Source organism: Brachyistius frenatus, unplaced genomic scaffold, assembly GCF_029030835.1.
Source record: "Brachyistius frenatus isolate BFR_SWC_R1_liver_20210118 unplaced genomic scaffold, ASM2903083v1 Contig_10, whole genome shotgun sequence".
In the NCBI taxonomy this organism is placed as follows: Eukaryota; Metazoa; Chordata; class Actinopteri; family Embiotocidae; genus Brachyistius; species Brachyistius frenatus.
The window spans coordinates 7,920,055-7,938,370 of NW_027210609.1; the positions used below are offsets into that span (position 1 = coordinate 7,920,055).

Consider the following 18,316-nt stretch of genomic DNA (forward strand, 5'->3'; position numbering starts at 1 on the left):
TGAGATACTGGATACGATATGAACCTAGTCAGGTGCTTGTGTGTGTGTGTGTGTGTGTGTGTTAGAAAGAGAGACTTGAAATAAATAAATAAACAGTGAACATGAGAAATACATTTTAGGATTGGTTTTATTATACAAAATAATTTGTGACTCATAAAAACAGGGTTGGCACATCATAGCTTGGCCATAAAATTCAGAATGACACAGTTTGACCAGATTGGACACAAATATTACAAAGGTTCAACGGCAAACAGTCGCTGTTGCATTACAACATATTTATACCACTTCTTAATAAACAGCTTTAAAACTGTCCACATGTGGACCACATTTTCAGATTCTCATTAGGTTATACATCTTGCAAGTCCCTGGTTTATATAAAAATCTGACTAGAAACAAAATACAATAAAAAAAAAAAAAACATTTAAAAAAAACGGTGCAGATCCAATCAGTGAAAAGTAATAAAGAAAAGTAACATCACTTTACATATTTATCACTGTACATGACTAACAAGCAGTTTATTAAATTTGAGTGGTTCCCCCATATTTGTAAGCGTCTGTTGGGTTTCCAGTGTTCAAAAACCACATTTATAGCTACATTTTACCTGAAAGTTTGGGGATGAGCTGTTTTCTAAACCAATTGTCCTTGTGGAGAGCCACTGAAGACCCAATCCTCCAAACAAAACAGGCACATTTTGTCCTGATAAGAAGCCTGATACGCATTAAGTGGCGAGACAGTCGTAGTTTCAGTGGTTCTTGCATTCATCTTCAGAGTTTGTCAGTATTTCAGGCCGTTTCCCCCCCCCCCCCCAAATGTCCGTTTCACTCTTTAAAAAAAAAACAAAAAAAAAACAGCAGTGAGCAGTAAGGGATCACCAAAGGTCACACTTATGTTTGGGATTCATGGGAGCATTTGCTTTGCAGCCAAAATGCTTTGAGAATTCACGCGAGTTGGAGATGGTGCCAATGACTCTGAACTTTGATGGACTGTGAGGATCTGTGATTACACCCTCGTGTGAGCTCTCGGGAGTCCTGACAGAGCACCACACCTGCAGGAGTAACAAAGGGGAAAGAGACACAAAATAAAGGAGTCATTTTTTCACACAGTCCTTTAAAATTATTTCATTTTCTCTGACTACTTAAAAAAAATGTTTAGAGGCTGACCTAATTTTCTCATCTCTTATAATCTTTTTTACATTAATCAGCACTACTTTCTGTCATTACAGCTCTGTGGCTGATTTTAAAGTAAGTATTATTTAAAATGTCCTATCTGGAATACATTTATGTTTAGGTTTACTTTATTCTAAATTTGGACTCAAAATCCCTCAAATTTCATCTCGTGCAGAAATTAAAGTTTAGATTGAATTAATCTGTGAGTATTGCATATTCGTAGATCATAGTTTTTTTTTTTAATGAGGGAAAATGAGAAGCTATATTTTTATTTAGTGGAAAAACCATCTCAGACACAAGTTATTTTTTCCTAGCAGAATATTTTTATGTCTGGAGGTGAGCTTTAAGCCGTAAGGTTAAGGAAGGAGCAGTGTTTGTCTGAAGAAAGTACAATCAGGTCAGAAGAAAGAAGATATCGTGTTTGATACAAACCTGGGCAAATCCTACAAAAAACAGCTGATCGTTGGTCATTCCCAGGGCAGGCAGCGTGGCCTCCTCGCCGTTCTGTTTGATCCAGTTCACATAAGCCTTCAAAGCAAGAAATGATCATGTTACACACGCGCGCATTCACTGTTTTCCTCTGTGCACAGAAAGGTATAAAGCTATACAGAGCAAAGGAAAGAGAAGAAGAAATGTAGATCCTCTTAAGTGTTATTCCGCTGTAGGGAACGTGTGCTGTTTGACGCGGGGTCATTTTTACTTCCATATGATTATCTCATCTACTTCATAGCTTATGACCTTTCATGACATGGAAAGAATGTGTGCATGTGAAGAAGAAACCAGAGGCTGACAAGGCCACTCGTAAGCACCTGTTGCATTTCCAGGCTTCACTGTAAACCAGACAACCTACTTTTTCCAATACAGATTACTGGACGTGACCCGCAACAGCCTCGACAAATAAACTATGCAGGGGATTAATGCCCAATCTGTGTGATAGTTTTCTGCAAACATTCAATCTGACAACATTGCTGTAGGAAACACAATAGCAAGGCTCTAAGCTTTCCATAAAACCCCAACTAGCATTTTTATTCTACTTTGCTCATGGAAGGTAATTTGTTTTTCCTGTAAAAAAAAAAAAAAATCCTCCTCAAAACGATTCCTGAGATATTCAAGGTGTCTTGTGCTTCCTTTGTGACATCAGACCTTGTAGGCAGCCTTGAGTCCACCGTTGTCAGCGATGTTCTCTCCCAGAGTGTGTTTTCCATTCAGAGCCTCCTGGTTGATGCTGTAGTTGCCATACTGCTCCACCATGCACTGGGTCTGCTTCTTGAAGGCCTCCACAGAAGAGTTATTCCACCACGGGCGCAGGTTCCCATCCTTGTCGTATTCCCTCCCTTTAAATAAAAGTATCAAATATACCTGTAATTTTTGCCAACTCATACTTAACATAATTATTATTTTGTAATAATTTAGAATCAGTAGAGTCAACTTTTAACCTCTGAAATCTAAATTGTTTAAAAGATATGATTTTTTTTTTTTTTTACCAACCTTGATCATCAAAAGCATGCGTCAGTTCATGACCCATGACTACTCCAATTCCACCAAAGTTGAGAGCTCTGTAATAATTATTATAATAAGTTATATTATTTTATCTATAGAGCACCTTTTCAGGAAAGCACAAAGTCAGAACATTAAAAAATATAAGCAATATAAATGCGCACATACAAACAAGCATACATGCACATAGCACATCATACATGTATAACGGCATCTAAATACACCCGTAAAAACATTTTAAAAATGTACACTTAAAAACATATAATTTGTGAGTACCGAGTGCAGGTCCGTTGAAGCAATACTTTGACATTTTGGAGAATACACCAAGTTGGTTGCTTTCAATGAGTAAGATGAAACGAAACCAATTAAGCTGGTTCTAGCAGCCATTCAACTTGTAAACCTCACAAGTTAATATATTATATCTCATCTTTTTATTCTGTACAAAAGCTGAAGTGCAAAAATAACAATTTGTGGTTTTACAGAGGGCTTCTGTGTCTTGTTACTGACATCTTTTATTTGTTAACCAGCTCTCATTGAGTTGATAAAATTATTCAAATAAAAGAAATAAATGAAGCGAAACAAAATGGGAATTCAGTGTAATTATCAGGCTACAGAACAACTGCAGCACACCACAGTACTCTCTTGTATTGTTAAAAATACAGCTGTGAAATCACATTTTCTGTGGATAATGTTGGGTATTTTTCAATCTACTGTATTTTTGGTAGTTTTTTTTTTTTAATTTTTATCTTATTTTTTTTATTAACATCAGCTAAAGACAAGTGTCCATTCTATCGTGCAATGAATCTTTGCTCTGTTTTACTAAAATTCCTCCTACATGATTCAGCGCACTCGAAATGCATTGTGGAAGACATACTTGGGCCAGGAGCGACTGTAGAACGGAGCTTGAAGGATTCCTGCTGGCAGAACCATCTCATTCTTCGTTGGGTTGTAATATGCATTTACAGTTGCGGGGGTCATGCTCCACCTGCAAAAAACAGGGAACACAGAGCCACCGAATGAGGCTGACATCAAGGCCACAATAAATTCAGAATATTGATTCTGCACAACCTGCTGTGCCAGGCTGACTACAGATTAGTTTTGGAAGGCATGGGAACCCTAATCTAACCCCTCCCCCCACAGCCTAATTAGAGACAAAGATCAGTTCAGCGGAGAGAAGCTGGTTGCCTGGGAACATTTGTGGATGGCAGCAGTATTTCGCTGAGTCAGTATAATGGGAATGTGTTCCCGTCGGAGCGTGCCACCTCCTCTGTGGCAGAGGGGCGCTGGGGATGTTGGTAACTCACTGGTTTCTGTTGGCAATTTTCCTCAGCTGGTCTGCAGTTACTCTGGCTGAGAAGTTGTAGTACTGCATGACATTTTGGAAGTAAAGTTCTGATACCACCTCCAACTAAAAGGGAGGAATCAAAAGTAAGAAAAGGGACTTCAGTGTTTTGATTAGATAGCATGCAGGCAAGCTGAGACAGTGTGATAAATTAGATTGACATGTTAGGATATGTAATACAGCTTTACATTTACCTACATCATTGAACACTTTGTCCAGGTTTGTGGCATTCATGATAAATTCAGGATATCCAACCATGTTGTATATTGCATCTGCCTGTAAGAGATGAGACATAAAAGCTGTAAAAGACACATTTTCACACCAGGTGGCAGTGCTGTATTTCTTAATCACTCCAGCACCAAAAAGAGTTTTTATACAGATGTCTCAGAAAAAGCACTAGCAGGAGGAATTCCACGAAAATAAAGACACAACTTTCTCCCACCTTTTCTTTTGCTGCTTTTTTTGTTTCCGAGTCCATCCAGCTCACATATTTCAGGCTATCCTCAAACGCCCATTTAATTTCTGCAACCATATCTTCAGCCTGAAGCACAGAGGAGATCGAGATCACGCTCACATTATCTTACAAAGCAGGAGCAGCTATTGTGAGGAGAGGATCTTGAAACACTTACAATGGTTTTGCTGTCCTCAGCAAAGGTGGCTTTGACAAACATGGCTCCAAGAGCAAAGCCCAGGGCGCTGTCTGTGTCGCTGACACACAGCTTCCAGCGTGGAGTGCAGCTCTGCAAAAACAACACATCAAGACATGTTGAGGGAAACGGAGCATTCTTCCCCTGCCTTACACTGTTACATGTTTGGACTGAGATTGTTTTTTTATTGTGCCATATTTTTGTTCAGCCAACTTTGTCTGCTCTAATGAGTCACTTCCTACATTTCCCAGAATGAGCGTAACAAACCAAGAACGACTTGCGTAGGTGTGGAGAACATTGGTGTTTGTGAAATTGTGGTGAAGTGAAAGGAAGTTTGTTATAAATCTGCTCCTTCCAGTGACAGACAACAGTGCTACTATGGGCAATCTGTTCCTGCTCTTCGCTCGACGTCTGCTAGTGCAGCTGCGAAACCCCCGTGACTCTGAACAGGATAAACATGGAAATAAAACTGGTAGATGAATGGTATGCATGTAAATGCAAAGAAAAGACCTACACTCTATTGATTTTATTCCTCCCAGAGGTGCATTTTATACTTGTCATTTGTAAAATATATATTTACAAAAACTGTGTCTGCAGATTTAAGATTGTTTTTTGTTTTCACAGGCTTTTGGGGAAATATACAATACCTACAACATGAACTATCAATTTCACTCTTACGAAATTTCAAATATTTTTAATAAATCATCAAAGAAAGTAAAAAAAAAAAGAGAAAGAAATAGTTGCAATGTGTTATTTCAAACGGAAACCGTTATCTCTCTGCAGGCTTAGAGACAGTGTTTCCCTTTTGACAAAATGGCAACGGAAGGACACCCCACATGCCGACGTTTAGCTTACAGTCAAAACTGAAGACGTGCGTTTGAGCCGAAGAGCAAAGCGGTGGCAAAATAGAAACGAATGACAAAAGAGATGGCATCATTCAGTGTGGAAAAAGAGTTGGATACTAGATTGCAAAGTGGCGTTTCATATATTTTTGAAGTATTCTGCTGTGCTACTCCAAGTGCTGATAACAAAGCAGCAACACTGGTAAATCCTTTAATTCGTTACATATGTCATTTGTGAAAATCCACATTTTAAAATCAATAAAAACCTGTCCACCTTGAACCATCTTATTTTTATCTCTCTCCAAAAACGTCGTATCTGTGTGCGACTTTTATGATCAAAAATATTGTTTTAATAAGTAATACTGTTTACAAAGTTCACAAGATATGAACGCATTAATTCTATTCTTAACAACCACCACTCTTCCAAGAGGAAAAACATGTCTGCCGGTAACAATCAGCCACGCTGACAAATTTACTATCAGGTGAAGGGAAGGACAAATGGAGCTGCAGGTATAAGTAGGTAAAAAGGAACAAGGTCACAGTGAGGAAATGAGGAGCGTTCTGAGCAAGCAGAGCTGTAAAATCTACTGAGGCACACAGTCACAGATGGAAAAAAAAAGTCACGGCTGCACTCCCACAAAAAAACAGATACACAAAGAGACACGCACAGAAGGTTTTGTTATGTTATTACAGCTTGACCCCAGTGGGAAACAAGGCAGAGCGAACAGGATCTTGCTCAGATAAGAGCTGGGGTCACTGCAGCCTTCATAGTCAAACACTTACTCACTCAAGAAGGAAGTATAAATTCACTGGATTATTTCAGTTGGCGCTGACATGTATTCATGTTTGAAGGTGATCACTGTGTGACTAATTAAAGGGTGTGCAACGTGGAGTGGTGTCTGGGAATGCAGATTGTTTTGGGTAGAACTACTTCTGCATCCACACCAATACACTGGACTTATTTTTAACTTGTGGTGTTCACAGAACTGCATTTTAAAATACATTTTAATACTAAAACAACATCTATGTCCAGAAAATCGGGACAATCAACAAAGCAGCCTGCCAACCATTGTTTTTGTTTTGTATTGTAAAAGTCTTAATCTCTTACCTTCTTGGTTCCGTACATGACTTCAAGGAAGCGCTGCTCAGCATCCTGGAACCTTTGGTCCAGAATGGAAACCATCTTTCTCACCACCTTCATCATCATGTAGTTGTTGAGTAGGCTGCACAAACAAAATATCCCATTCTTTATTTTCCTCCTCTCTTCAGTAACGACTGGTTGCCTATTATTGTTAACTTCAGTAAAGGGATTTTTAACTCATATAAGTAATGTAAACAGTGTAATTACATCTAAATTTGATTTATTTTACTGCAACATCATACATCAGTGTGATCAGATATTTGCATAGTTGCACTTGTATAACAAAATACAACCTGTCTTTGACACTTAAATTGAAAAAATATATATTTTTAAATTACTTATAATAAATTGATTGGTTTATCTGGAAAAAATGTATTGCAAACAATTTTAAATAATTGATTATTTGTTTTAGTAATTTTTTAATGAAAAATTGCAAAAATTGTCTAGATCCAGCTTCTTAAATGTGAATATTTTCTGGTTCCTTTATTCCTCCATTAAAATAAACAGGACAAATGAAGACATTTTAGGGTGCACCTTGGGCTTCTGGGATCAATGGTGGAATTTTTTTGAAAGATTTTAATCGGCCAAACAACTATTTTTCAAACCAAGAATATAATCGCGAGATTAATCAATAATGAAAAGAATCGTTAGTTGCAGCCCTACATTTCTTAGCATCTTACCTTTTATTTGTTTTAGTTATGAGGTCAGACACTTTCTGGAGGTATTCTTTGGCATAAACAACCACTGGCTCGGAGTCGTTGAGTGGAACAGGAGCAAATACTTCCGTGAGGTATGGCATCCAGTCCACTGCAGGAGCCAGAGTCTGCAACGGCAAACATAAAACACACACAAAAACAAAGAATAAAGACATGTTAGGAAAAGTCTAAATGAAAATTTGCATAGCTTATTCACACGTCAACTTTTTACTGTCTTTAGTACCAAAATGCCCCTATCATGACGTGACGAAAGTCAAACAATTATTCAGATCAATCAGAAAATCATTTCCTCAGCTATTGTGAACCAATGTTGATTTTCGCTGATACCATCGAAGCAGCAGCCACTCACTGTCAGGTCCTTGGCCTCCATCTTATGGTAAATGATCTCCTCGTCTCTCCTCTCCTCCTGTGGCACCGTGATGTTGGCCAGGGTAGTTTCAAAGTCCACAATCTCTTCCATCAGCGTCCGAGACGTCTCCTCTGAGCCTCCCAAAAGAACCCCCAACTCCACCAGGAAGTTGAGGTATGCCGTCAGATACTGCAAAGTCCAAGCAGGCAGCACAATGAGGTGGAGGTGGGGGAAGTGGTGGAGACGAGGTTTGTGTGTGTGTGTGTGTGTGTGTGTGTGTGTGTGTGTGTGTGTGTGTGTGTGTGTGTGTGTGTGTGACAAAATTCAATTAGGAAAGTAATCCTAAACTATGCAACAACAAGCTATTTCATCCCCTGAAGCTGAAAAATATAGTCAACATTTCTTGACTTGCTTACCAAATTAACAAAGAGCTTTTGGGTGTGTTCGAATTAAAAATATTTTTCTTCTCATTACTGTTCAACTTTGTGTGCACATTTTCAGCTTAACAACTGTAAAACTCGAGTCATGCTGTGAACTCCTTGACCACGGTACCTTTTCATTTGCTGTTTTGTTGAGGTAGTAATCCCGTGAAGGTAGTCCGAGGCTGGACTGATCCACCTGGAGTCGAGAGAAACATCCCATGACTTTCTGTTCACCCTCTTTCACCACACTCACAAACAACCTTTTGTTTTCATTCCTGGGTTACCAGCATGCTGGCTAAAAGCAGAGGCTCACCAAAGATACTATCTTTACCATTTGTTATGATCTCATGACACCCGAGAAAGAACTCTGTGTGAATCCAACACCGCTGTAATAATGAGTAGACTGTTAGCAGAGTATCAACAGAGATAAAGTCTGAGCATTTAGGGAAGCCTGTAAAAAGCTGCTTCTGTTGGAGGGAATTTCATGTAAATTCCCCCCAAAATTGAGAATGAATGTAAATCTTTGAGCATGTAATCAAAGGTTTCACTGAAGAAGTGCTTTCTCAGATATAAATCTATGATTTCAGATAAAAACACACATGTATTCAATAAAAGCAACCTTTATACCGGGGGTTTCCAGCCTATAACTCGCAAACTACCAGCAGCCATCGACCCGGTTATGAGTAGCTCGCTGAAGTTTCTAACAATATGCAGTGCTTCCCACACGTAGACTTTCTCGGGTAAGTATATTTGGCGATCAATTTGAGGAATTTGTATTTACTTATTTTTCAACCTATCAACTCGTTCGATTAATGAGTGGACAACCTGCGTCTGCGCAGCAACGTGTCAGTGCAGCAGAGGTGGAGCTCCGCCCTTCATTAAACACACAAAGATCAGAGGACAGAAAACAAACGGGAACTCATAAATTGGGCAAATAAAATAAATTGAATATTTTCGGTTGGACCACAACAGCGGGTCCAGAGCTATAAAGCATGTGTCTGTCACTGAGTGAGCGAGAGATCAAAGTTACGCCGCAGTTCAGCGGAATGCAGCGACTTTTCAAATTAAAAGTCCTCCAGTTTCAAACAGGGTCCAGCTATATACCAGGTTTTGAGCTAGACATCCTTTTCTTCCAGATGGGGGAAGGGGTCCCATTGTAATGGGGAAACGCTGGATTTTCCTGGTTAAATCTTATATTTGAATACTTGATTCAGCTGGTTTGGGTGGAGCTCAGCTACGTGAATGAATAAATGTTACTAAACACGAGTACTGTCTTGGACAGTTTCATTTTGTCAAAGTAGCTCGCAGAGGAAAAAAGGTTGGAGACCCCCGCTTTATACAAATGCGACTCTCTCACCTGGATGATGTTACTGTTGGAGTTTTTGGAGTCTGTGCTGACAAACACAGTAAAGAACGGAGAAGTACGTAAACTGGCTGACACTGTTCGCAGAACTTCTTGGAGGTTGTCCTTGTCCCAGGGTTCAGTAAGAGCCCATCCTCCTATCTGAAACGGAGATGGATTAATCAGACATTCAGAGACTAATGAATGCAAGGAAATTTGTTTCAAAAAAAATAATCAAAATCAATGTTTGATGTTTGACTTCTACAGGAAATAAACATACCTGGGTGATTAGCTGCTGTAGGGGCTTAGCTCCTAATTCCTCAATTTTGGCCTCATTCATGCAGGCATGATAGTATCGCTGGGCCTTTTCTTCAGCCTTACTCAAACCTTTCACTGTTGAGTTTTCTGCCAAAGTAAGGATATAAAATTTTGTTAATGAAAAACAAGCTGGTATCCTCCATCCCAGGAAAATGAGGTGGAAAAGACACAGTACGCCTCTGCTTGGGGGTAAAGGCAGCTAAGGACACTTAACAGTACTCAACTTAGGGCCCTTACCTAATAAATGCTTCATTACAAGCATGTTGCGTTCCCACAGGTTGCTGAAAGGACCCCAGCGGGACTTCCCCTCGGGGAGGGGGTTGTTCTTCACCCAGCCCCCGCAAGCAAAGTTGTAGAAGTCCTGGCAAGGGTCTATGGATCGGTCCAGCGCTCCCATTACCGCACTGGCCACAGTAATGCACGGCTCTGTTAGGCACAGGCCCGGGTGAGCTACAAAAAAACAGTTAAAGAACATGTTAAATTTATAGGTACTTCACTTTCAGCTAGTGGGAAACACGACCACAGTGGACAATCCGAAAATATGTCATGGTGGGGCGAGTATGCGTGAGGGTTTCCAGCCCAACATGAAAATATTATTTTCAAAGTCGTAACAGCCAAGATATACAACCAGGAGGAAATACTTCTCCTTGGAAAATTCTTCAATAGACAATGTCACGTTAACTATCGCCAAGTGATTATGTAACTGTCTGATTATTAAGTAGAAAATAGATTAACAGATGAGGAAGGATCCTGCATGATTACATCTGAATGTGTCAAGACTAAAGTACCAGTGAATCACTTCACTTTTACAGTATGGCTTATACCATTTCCCTTTTGGGTTTGTGTAACCATCGAACTGCGACTTCCATTTTTCCATGAATGGATATTTTGTGTGTTGTGTTCGATAGAATTATGTCAGGAGGAAGCAGTTGAAGGGGAAGCAACGCGGCCCTTGGCTGATCTGTGTTACTTTTTAAAGTCTAAACGCAAAAGATGTTTAACGGGAAGAGCTTTTAACAGCCTCCAGTGTTTAGAGAAGTGCAAGTGTTGGTCACAGTAGGGAACTAAAAACAACTCCAGGACACAACAACTCACCTCTAACGCATGACATACTGTAAGACTTTCGTCATCTGTCCATGTACGATATGAGACAGAGACTGAGACAAAGTTACGAGCAGTGAGGAGGTTACTACCCCGAGGAGATTTTGTCCTTGTTCCTTTTATTATTTCAAAGTGTGATTTGACATGTGGAGCTAAATGGGAGGATCTGGTATTATGTTTCCCGTGGTAAATTTGAGGAAACCAAAACTGATGAGACGCGACCAGGGTGGGATGGTAAATCCACAAGTCCACTTTCCGTAAGGAACAAGCTCCAGGGAGAGATTTAGGGTTGTTTTCAGGCAGCTTAGCTAAATGTGTGGCTTCAGCTAAAAAAATAAATGAACCACCTATTCTATCTAAAATAACACCAAATTGAATTATTTTGATTGCTAGGTAAATGGGGGGGGGGGTTACAGATCATCTTCTAACTTGGACACGTTCTTTTTTTATTCCTTCCCTCTTATACACAATGAGACCAGAGAAAAATTAAAAACATCTGTTTTCAAAAATTCATTGTTACAATACCTGTTCTGTATTGAGCAGCTTTATAGACACAACCTAGCTTTGGTTAACCATCATAAACCATCAGTTAGTTAGCGTAGCTTAACATAAGGACTGAAAACAAGGATACAAAATCTGGTGACAAAAAACAATAAATACATAAACATAATACCCCAAATAGAATAGCAATTTGTAGATTTTACACTTTGTTTTTGTGCAGATTAAAAAAAAGAAAGAAACCAACTACATATAATTTGACTAGTGCGCTTCAGAGGTGTTGTTAGGCACTTTGTTGACTCGGTTTGCTTCCCACTGTTTTAATATGTATACTGCAGCTATAGCTGGATAGACATGAGAGTGAACATCTTCAAAAAGCAAGTAGAAGTATTTCCATAAATCCTAAAGTAGCTCCTTAAGCCTTTCTCCTTCTGCATGTTTGTGTTTTTATTGTAAACTTATTCATCTGTGAAGGTTGCTTTTTATTTAATTAGTTTTCTCCTGGAGTCACCTGATCATTGTAACTCACAGAGACAGCAGGTGTTTCTTTTCGGTGTGTCTCACCGAGTGTAAATAAAAGCTAGAGCTCACCCTGTTTGTAGAAGACCCCAGTTGTGATGAGAGATATGAACAGGCCCACCGACAACAGACACAGTAAAAACAGCAGCCTCCTCTCTCTCTGGGTCCGGTCGGGCCAACATGAGGGAACCCGGCCATGCAGAAGAGTCACCTGCACACAAACAGAAATCCTTTAAGTGCCTTTATCAATCAATCAAGTCAAGGATAACGGTAATAAAGTGGTTTATCGCGGCTTTAAAATCCATAAACACACTTGATAATGTTATATGGTTGAACAAATACAGCGTGGCAAATACTGCTTAAAGTCAAACAGTTTCTCAGGGATTGGATGACGGGTATGGTTTCAGAGCACAATTGCTTCTCTATCCGCTTTCTCAACCCTCTCACACTGAAAAGGTTAAGCATTCTTCTATTGTTCGCTCACTTACAAAACAATATTTTACTTTTGGCCTAGATTGGGAAAATCTGTTGAACCGTATCTGCTGCTCTTTGCGGTTCACCTGTAAATGATGAGGACACCAAACGGAACAGACGGGACCTGTTTACAGATGTTGACTTTCTGAAAAATGATACAGAGCTTCTGAGAAAATCAGCTTGAAAGTATTCATGAATGCAAGAAGTCCATGTTTTGTGGCCGGTGATCAAATTATTTAAATCACTGATTCGGTAGAGTGAATTTTACGCCAGCACACGCAGCTCCTGCACTTTTTTCTATTGAATGTTGCTTTAGTTAAAGCTGCCAAGGGAATTTATTTTCTACAGGAATGAGTCTAAGAGCCACTCACAAATCCTTCAATGGGCACATTTGGCACTGTGGTCAGACTTTAAAGTATTCCTGCTGTAAATAAATGCAAGATCTTGGACCTCACGTATAGGCAGTGGAAGTCGATTGTGCCTGAAGTGTTTATATAAGGATCCGATACTGCTGTTAGGTGGGATAAGAGGTCAAAAGTCAAACTTAATGTGATCAAAGCGAATGCCAAAGCCACAGTGGCTTCTTAATCCAACCCGAGCTCAGCACATTGGGTTGGTTTGGACCTAAACTGCATTTCTGAGCGTGATTGGGAGAATCTCTCTGCCAAGGCCTGTGCACTTTCCATCTGTAGTTTATCAAAGTTGCTGGAAGCTACATTTAATTACCCTAAAACCCTCTGCAGAATGATGGAGGTAGGATCAGACTTAAATCAGAGCCCAGTTTGAGCTCTTCAGGAGGGATTCTGGTCAGATAAAATATTTCAGGAATGAATGAACTGCAGGGATGAACTATACAATAGAGGGATGTTCTGAAGCACTGTGGGACTTGGGCAAAAATGTTTTGTTTCTTTCCATTTTGGATCAAATCTGCAATCTCAAGATTATCAGCAAAAGTCTTCAGACTATGTGTTCATAAACATAACAAATGCATTGGATTTAATAGTTAAATTAATGTGTTGTAGAGTGTGTGTGTGTGTGTGTGTGTGTGTGTGTGTGTGTGTGTGTGTGTGTGTGTGTGTGTGTGTGTGTGTGTGTGTGTGTGTGTGTGTGTGTGTGTGTGTGTGTGTATTGGCTGTGCTGTGTGACTGAACAGTCTCTTAAAAAAGTCAGTCAGAAAATACAACAATATTTCATCTGGAAAAAGCCAGTGAGTTAGTTTTGATGCTCTGCGATGGCTCAATAACTTCAATCTAGACGGCTCATACCGTCTGAAAAATTGTCTGAAGTATAGCTATTATTATCTTATACTCTGAAAAAAAGGTTTCCTAGCTGTGATGTCAAGTTAACATGATTTAATTACTGTATTAGCAGTGAAGCCAATTAACGGCCACTACTTCACCTGTTTCAACCCTCGCAGTGCAGCATTAATCATCTGTGAGGCAGTTTGGCCAAGATATAATAATTCATGGAGGATTTCGGGAATTCAGGTGTCTGTAAACAGCGACGCATGTTTTAACTCGAAAAGAGATTTAATATTATATCACAAGCCTCACAGGTTCTTCATGAGTTCAGCTAGATTTAGGAGCCTGTGCGAAGGTTAAAACGTTTCAAAGCAGCTTCTACAGTGTTCGTGGATGTTCATGTGTTGTTGTTGAATGCTTTATGTAACTTCACACCCTTTTGACAGGTTTCCTGAAGCCTTCAAAGGCCTAGACATTTTTCACACACTACAGCGATGATTATTTTTAGCACAGGGTGTTTGCGCGCTTACCTGCATGGGTGACGATGGGTAGATATCGTCAGCGGTGGAGTCCACCAGGTCCTCCTCGTCCAGCGTGGCTCTCTTATACGCTGACATCTGAAAAGTCAAATAAAGAAAAGACTCTCTCAGTGCTTCCATGTTCCCTCAAGTCTCCGTCCTCCCACTGTTGTGTGAGAGAGTGTTCGTGTCCGACGTCTATTCCTCAGCAGGCTCTGAGGCGTCAGAGTAGGGTTGCCCTCTAAAATCCATCAGGAGGAATCTGGTTTGTCTGGTTGGAGTTCTTTTACTCATACACCGAGTTTGCTTTCAAAGAACGCGTCAGTCCTTTTCTTTCAAAGCACTTTTCCGCTCCTTCTAACCCCGTCAACACCTTTCACAGCCCCCCATGGCTTCAGGCACAAACTTCACAACGCCAACAAAAAGCCTCCTCCCGAAAGTCCTCGTGAGATCTCCTTGTGGGTCCTCGCTCCCTCTTTTCCTGGGCAAACTTTTCCCTGGACTTCCTTTTCAGCCCAGTCCATGCAAACACGGCACGAGAGAAGACGGAACTTGTGGAAAACAGGAAGGAGCTGCGACTGGAGCGATTCACATGAGTAAGGCTGAGTGTGTGGAAGTGATTGTGTGACTCTGTGTGTGTTTATGAGAGTGTGTTCCCCAAATGTGGTTTCACTTAGATTATGGGAGGGAACTTCACAGTTGTGTTTAACACCCACTGTCTTTTCTATAGGACGCAATACACTCGGGGGAGGAGCACAGAAAGAATATCCTCCGCCCACCCCATGTTGTAGTCGCTTGCCGTGGTAATTGTTATCTGATAAGCGTGGTGGGGAGTTCTTCTCCTGTTTAAGCCCTCACCTCAGAGGGGACATCCAATCCAAACACTGCATTTTTAAATAGTTTCCTCCTCATTAAATGCTAAAACAGTTAGAGGATTGAAATGTGTGCGCTAAAAAAAGCAAAAGAAAGTGCGTGTCAAACACAATTATCTTCTAAGTTTAACTGATACACAGGACAAAGTAGAAAGAAATGACTAATTCCTTCTTTGCTAAAGGTTTGGGAAAACGTAATTAACTAACTATGATGAAAATTATACTATGGATGTGGCATAAAATGGACAGAAAAAGACAGTCAATTAAAATTATTCTTTTGCATGTTAATTAGTTGTCAGTTTAAATTTCACGGTCGTGACGATACTATGCCGAAAACTATAACCTAGTGGAATGATTTTGGCTGATGTTTAGCTGAGAGGCTTGCAAATTAACTCATTTGTTTATAAGTAAACATCTGACTAGCCTGGCTGTAAGCCCATACGAGGGTGTCCATGCAAAATTTGTGCATCATCATTTTTTTGTTGTGTCCAACTAGTTGTCATGTAAATAGTTGGAGCATATGCTTTCGATGATTTGACCTTTGACTAAGAAGTCAGAAAGGTTAGTGATCCGGTTTGACTTGAGTGAAACCTGAGTAAAGGCTACTTTGAATGAATGAAAGTATTATCATATATTATCATTATATATTTTCACCTGTGTTATTCATTCACAAAGCTGATGTTAGTCCATAGCTGCTGTCACGTTTACCAAAATACTTACAAATAACAAGGATTTGTTTGATTTCTCTTTTGTATCTTTTAGATATTAGGTTCCACTTTTATATAATCTACAATATTTATTTATTCAATTATTCATACTGAACACATGTGCCCACAAATGCCCTGGTTATTCTAAAGAAGATAATCTTCGGTCCATTTTTTTTAAGCAAATGAGAAACGTCCTAAACTGAAGAGAGAATTCCTAAAAATTCTGAAACACATCTTTTAATACTATAAATATCATTAGACAACAACGTAAACAAAGTTTGTATTGTTTTCTAATGCTGCTGAAGGTTTATTCACATCAGTAATGTTTGTAAGCACAGGCAAAACACATTTTCTGTCTTTTTTGATTGTATAATCAACCTATTTACATAAAATTCTTATTTCTAAGTCAACCTTCGCGCTAGTGGCAGCCTGTTGCAGCAGCTCCCCCCCGAGAGCCCCCCTGCTGTAGCGAAGAAATTTCCCCTCGGGGATTAATAAAGTGAAATAATAAAAAAAACACAAAAAAAACCAACCCTTCATTAGTAAATAAAAGACCCGCTGTTTATCTGGTCAACAAACTACTGAAAATTTCAACAGGAGTAAACAAAGGTCTCATAGCCGAAACATGAGACACAAGAGAGGCACATTTAATATTCTTCTACTACAATGCACGATAATTATCCTCAGCTGCCTGTCAGACTGACAGAGAGACAGCTTATTCTCAACTGATTGCTCAACACAATGCAACTCACTGCAGAGGAAACTCTGAGAAAAAAAACAATCTATATTTTTGCCAGATCTTAAATATTTTGAACACAGATCACATGTGCAGCCATACACTAGAATAGCCTTCGTTCTTTCAGGCTGCATCCCTCTGGACAATTACCTCCATGCTCTGGCTCACGTCTTCCCATGTTAATCCCTTGAACGCCAAAACCGAAGACCGAAAATATAAATGTTTACTTGATTAAGACAGATTAGATTTTCCCGTAAACACAGCAAGAAGCTATCCAGTCGCAGATCCGTACTTTATTTTATTTCCCACTTGTTTCGTGTAAACATGACGCAGAAGAGAAATGATGTTCCCACCACAAATATCCCAGAAAGTTCCAAGTAAACTGGGAGCGCAGATTCCTGGTAAATCATGTTCTCTGTCAGACGAGATGTTGCAAATCAATCGCAATAACACAGCGAGGAGGGACCTGCCTTTAGCCTTAGCTCTTAAATGCCAGCTACAATAAGTAAAATCATGCATATGTCCAAAACCTCCTGAGCTGGTGTGTGTTTATAAACTCTTTTAAAGCCCAGCAGCTGGCCAGCCAAGTCACACAATCAGCTTATGAAAAAGGACCTACGGGGGAGGGGGAGGGGTTTAGTAAAGTGAGAGGACACCAATAGTTCTGGGACAATTTCAATTACATAAATGGTTTCAAATGACCTAAGGGTCTGATAGGGAAACTCACATAGGATGTTCTTCTCTTTTGGCACACATCCTGCCTTTGCTCAATCAATATTTAACCTCCATTTCATTAAAGGCCTACGGCTGTTCGATTTGAAGCAAAGGGTGCTTACTGATTTACTCAAACTGATGATTACCCTTCAAAAGTATTTTGTGCCCCAAAAAAACAAGCCTTATTTGATCATGTGTTGTGTTCTGAATCACAATGCAGAGCCACAAATAGCAGGATCTACTGGAACAGGCCGTGTTGTTGCACTAACATTCCTCACTGCACATCCACTGCTTTTGAACACTTTTCCTGGCATTGCTGTCGATGCAGATGTTACCCCCTCCCCACCCCACCCCACCCTCATCCTAATCACTTCTTGGTGACAGCACTGCCTCCCCTTTTCCTGTTAATATGTCGCTGACTAATATAAGCCTTTTTTCTTTTCTTTTTTAAACTTTTGTACTTGATGCAACTGGTCACAATTTCCTCAACTAGACTGTAGCACGAATCCTGTTTACAAATTACAGATTCATCTTAAATTATCAGCATGACATTATCAGCTGCAATGGTACGAGAGCTACGACAAATATAATCTGTAAAAACTGCAGGGAGCTGAGAATCCTGTTGATGGCTTCAATTACGGGAAGTCACGCTAAGGGACAAGTGGGAGCTATTCGGGACCAGTCGTTGGTCAAGGTCAGTTCTGGACAGACAAATCTCTCATAGTGTCCCAAATGGCCCGAGGAAGTATTCCCAAAGATGAGCTGATAGTATGCGATGTTAGTATCCTATCACGCGAGGCCACAGCCTGTAAACCTCAAACATGCGTCAGTAATTTGTCACTGATCCTGCAAACCAGACGATCATTTGCAGCGCAGGGGGCATGTCTCCAAGAATAACTGGAGTATGTTTGTGTTTGGTGATTGGGTGCTGCTCGTACTGTGGTGTACGGTGTTTGACAGTTTATTTCTGAAGAGAGAAATGAGAACAAGAATGTATAGACAAACAAAAAAAGAAAAACATTTGTGAAATGTTTAAGTTGAAAAAGGGAGACTACAAATGATTTATGCGTGTTTGACGTGAGCTCACAGTGCAGACATTCGGCAGGCGCAGGAAGGCGACCACCATCAACCACCGTGGTGAGCCAGCGAGATGC

At 40.0% G+C, this 18,316-nt stretch overlaps 1 protein-coding gene across 1 annotated transcript; it reads right to left on the bottom strand.

Annotated features, from left to right (window-relative positions):
• Window positions 1-118: 118 nt before the first annotated feature.
• ece1 (endothelin converting enzyme 1) lies at window positions 119-14,730 on the bottom strand. The gene is made up of 18 exons (XM_069691222.1): window positions 14,146-14,730; window positions 11,973-12,111; window positions 10,020-10,232; window positions 9,745-9,869; window positions 9,480-9,626; window positions 8,253-8,318; window positions 7,701-7,889; window positions 7,316-7,458; window positions 6,603-6,717; window positions 4,635-4,745; window positions 4,448-4,546; window positions 4,204-4,281; window positions 3,968-4,071; window positions 3,538-3,648; window positions 2,655-2,722; window positions 2,310-2,500; window positions 1,599-1,694; window positions 119-1,045 (listed from the first exon to the last, which is right to left on the bottom strand). The coding sequence occupies exons 1-18, from the start codon at window positions 14,272-14,274 to the stop codon at window positions 869-871; spliced, it is 2,301 nt and encodes a 766-aa protein (XP_069547323.1). The 5' UTR covers window positions 14,275-14,730; the 3' UTR covers window positions 119-868.
• Window positions 14,731-18,316: the final 3,586 nt, after the last annotated feature.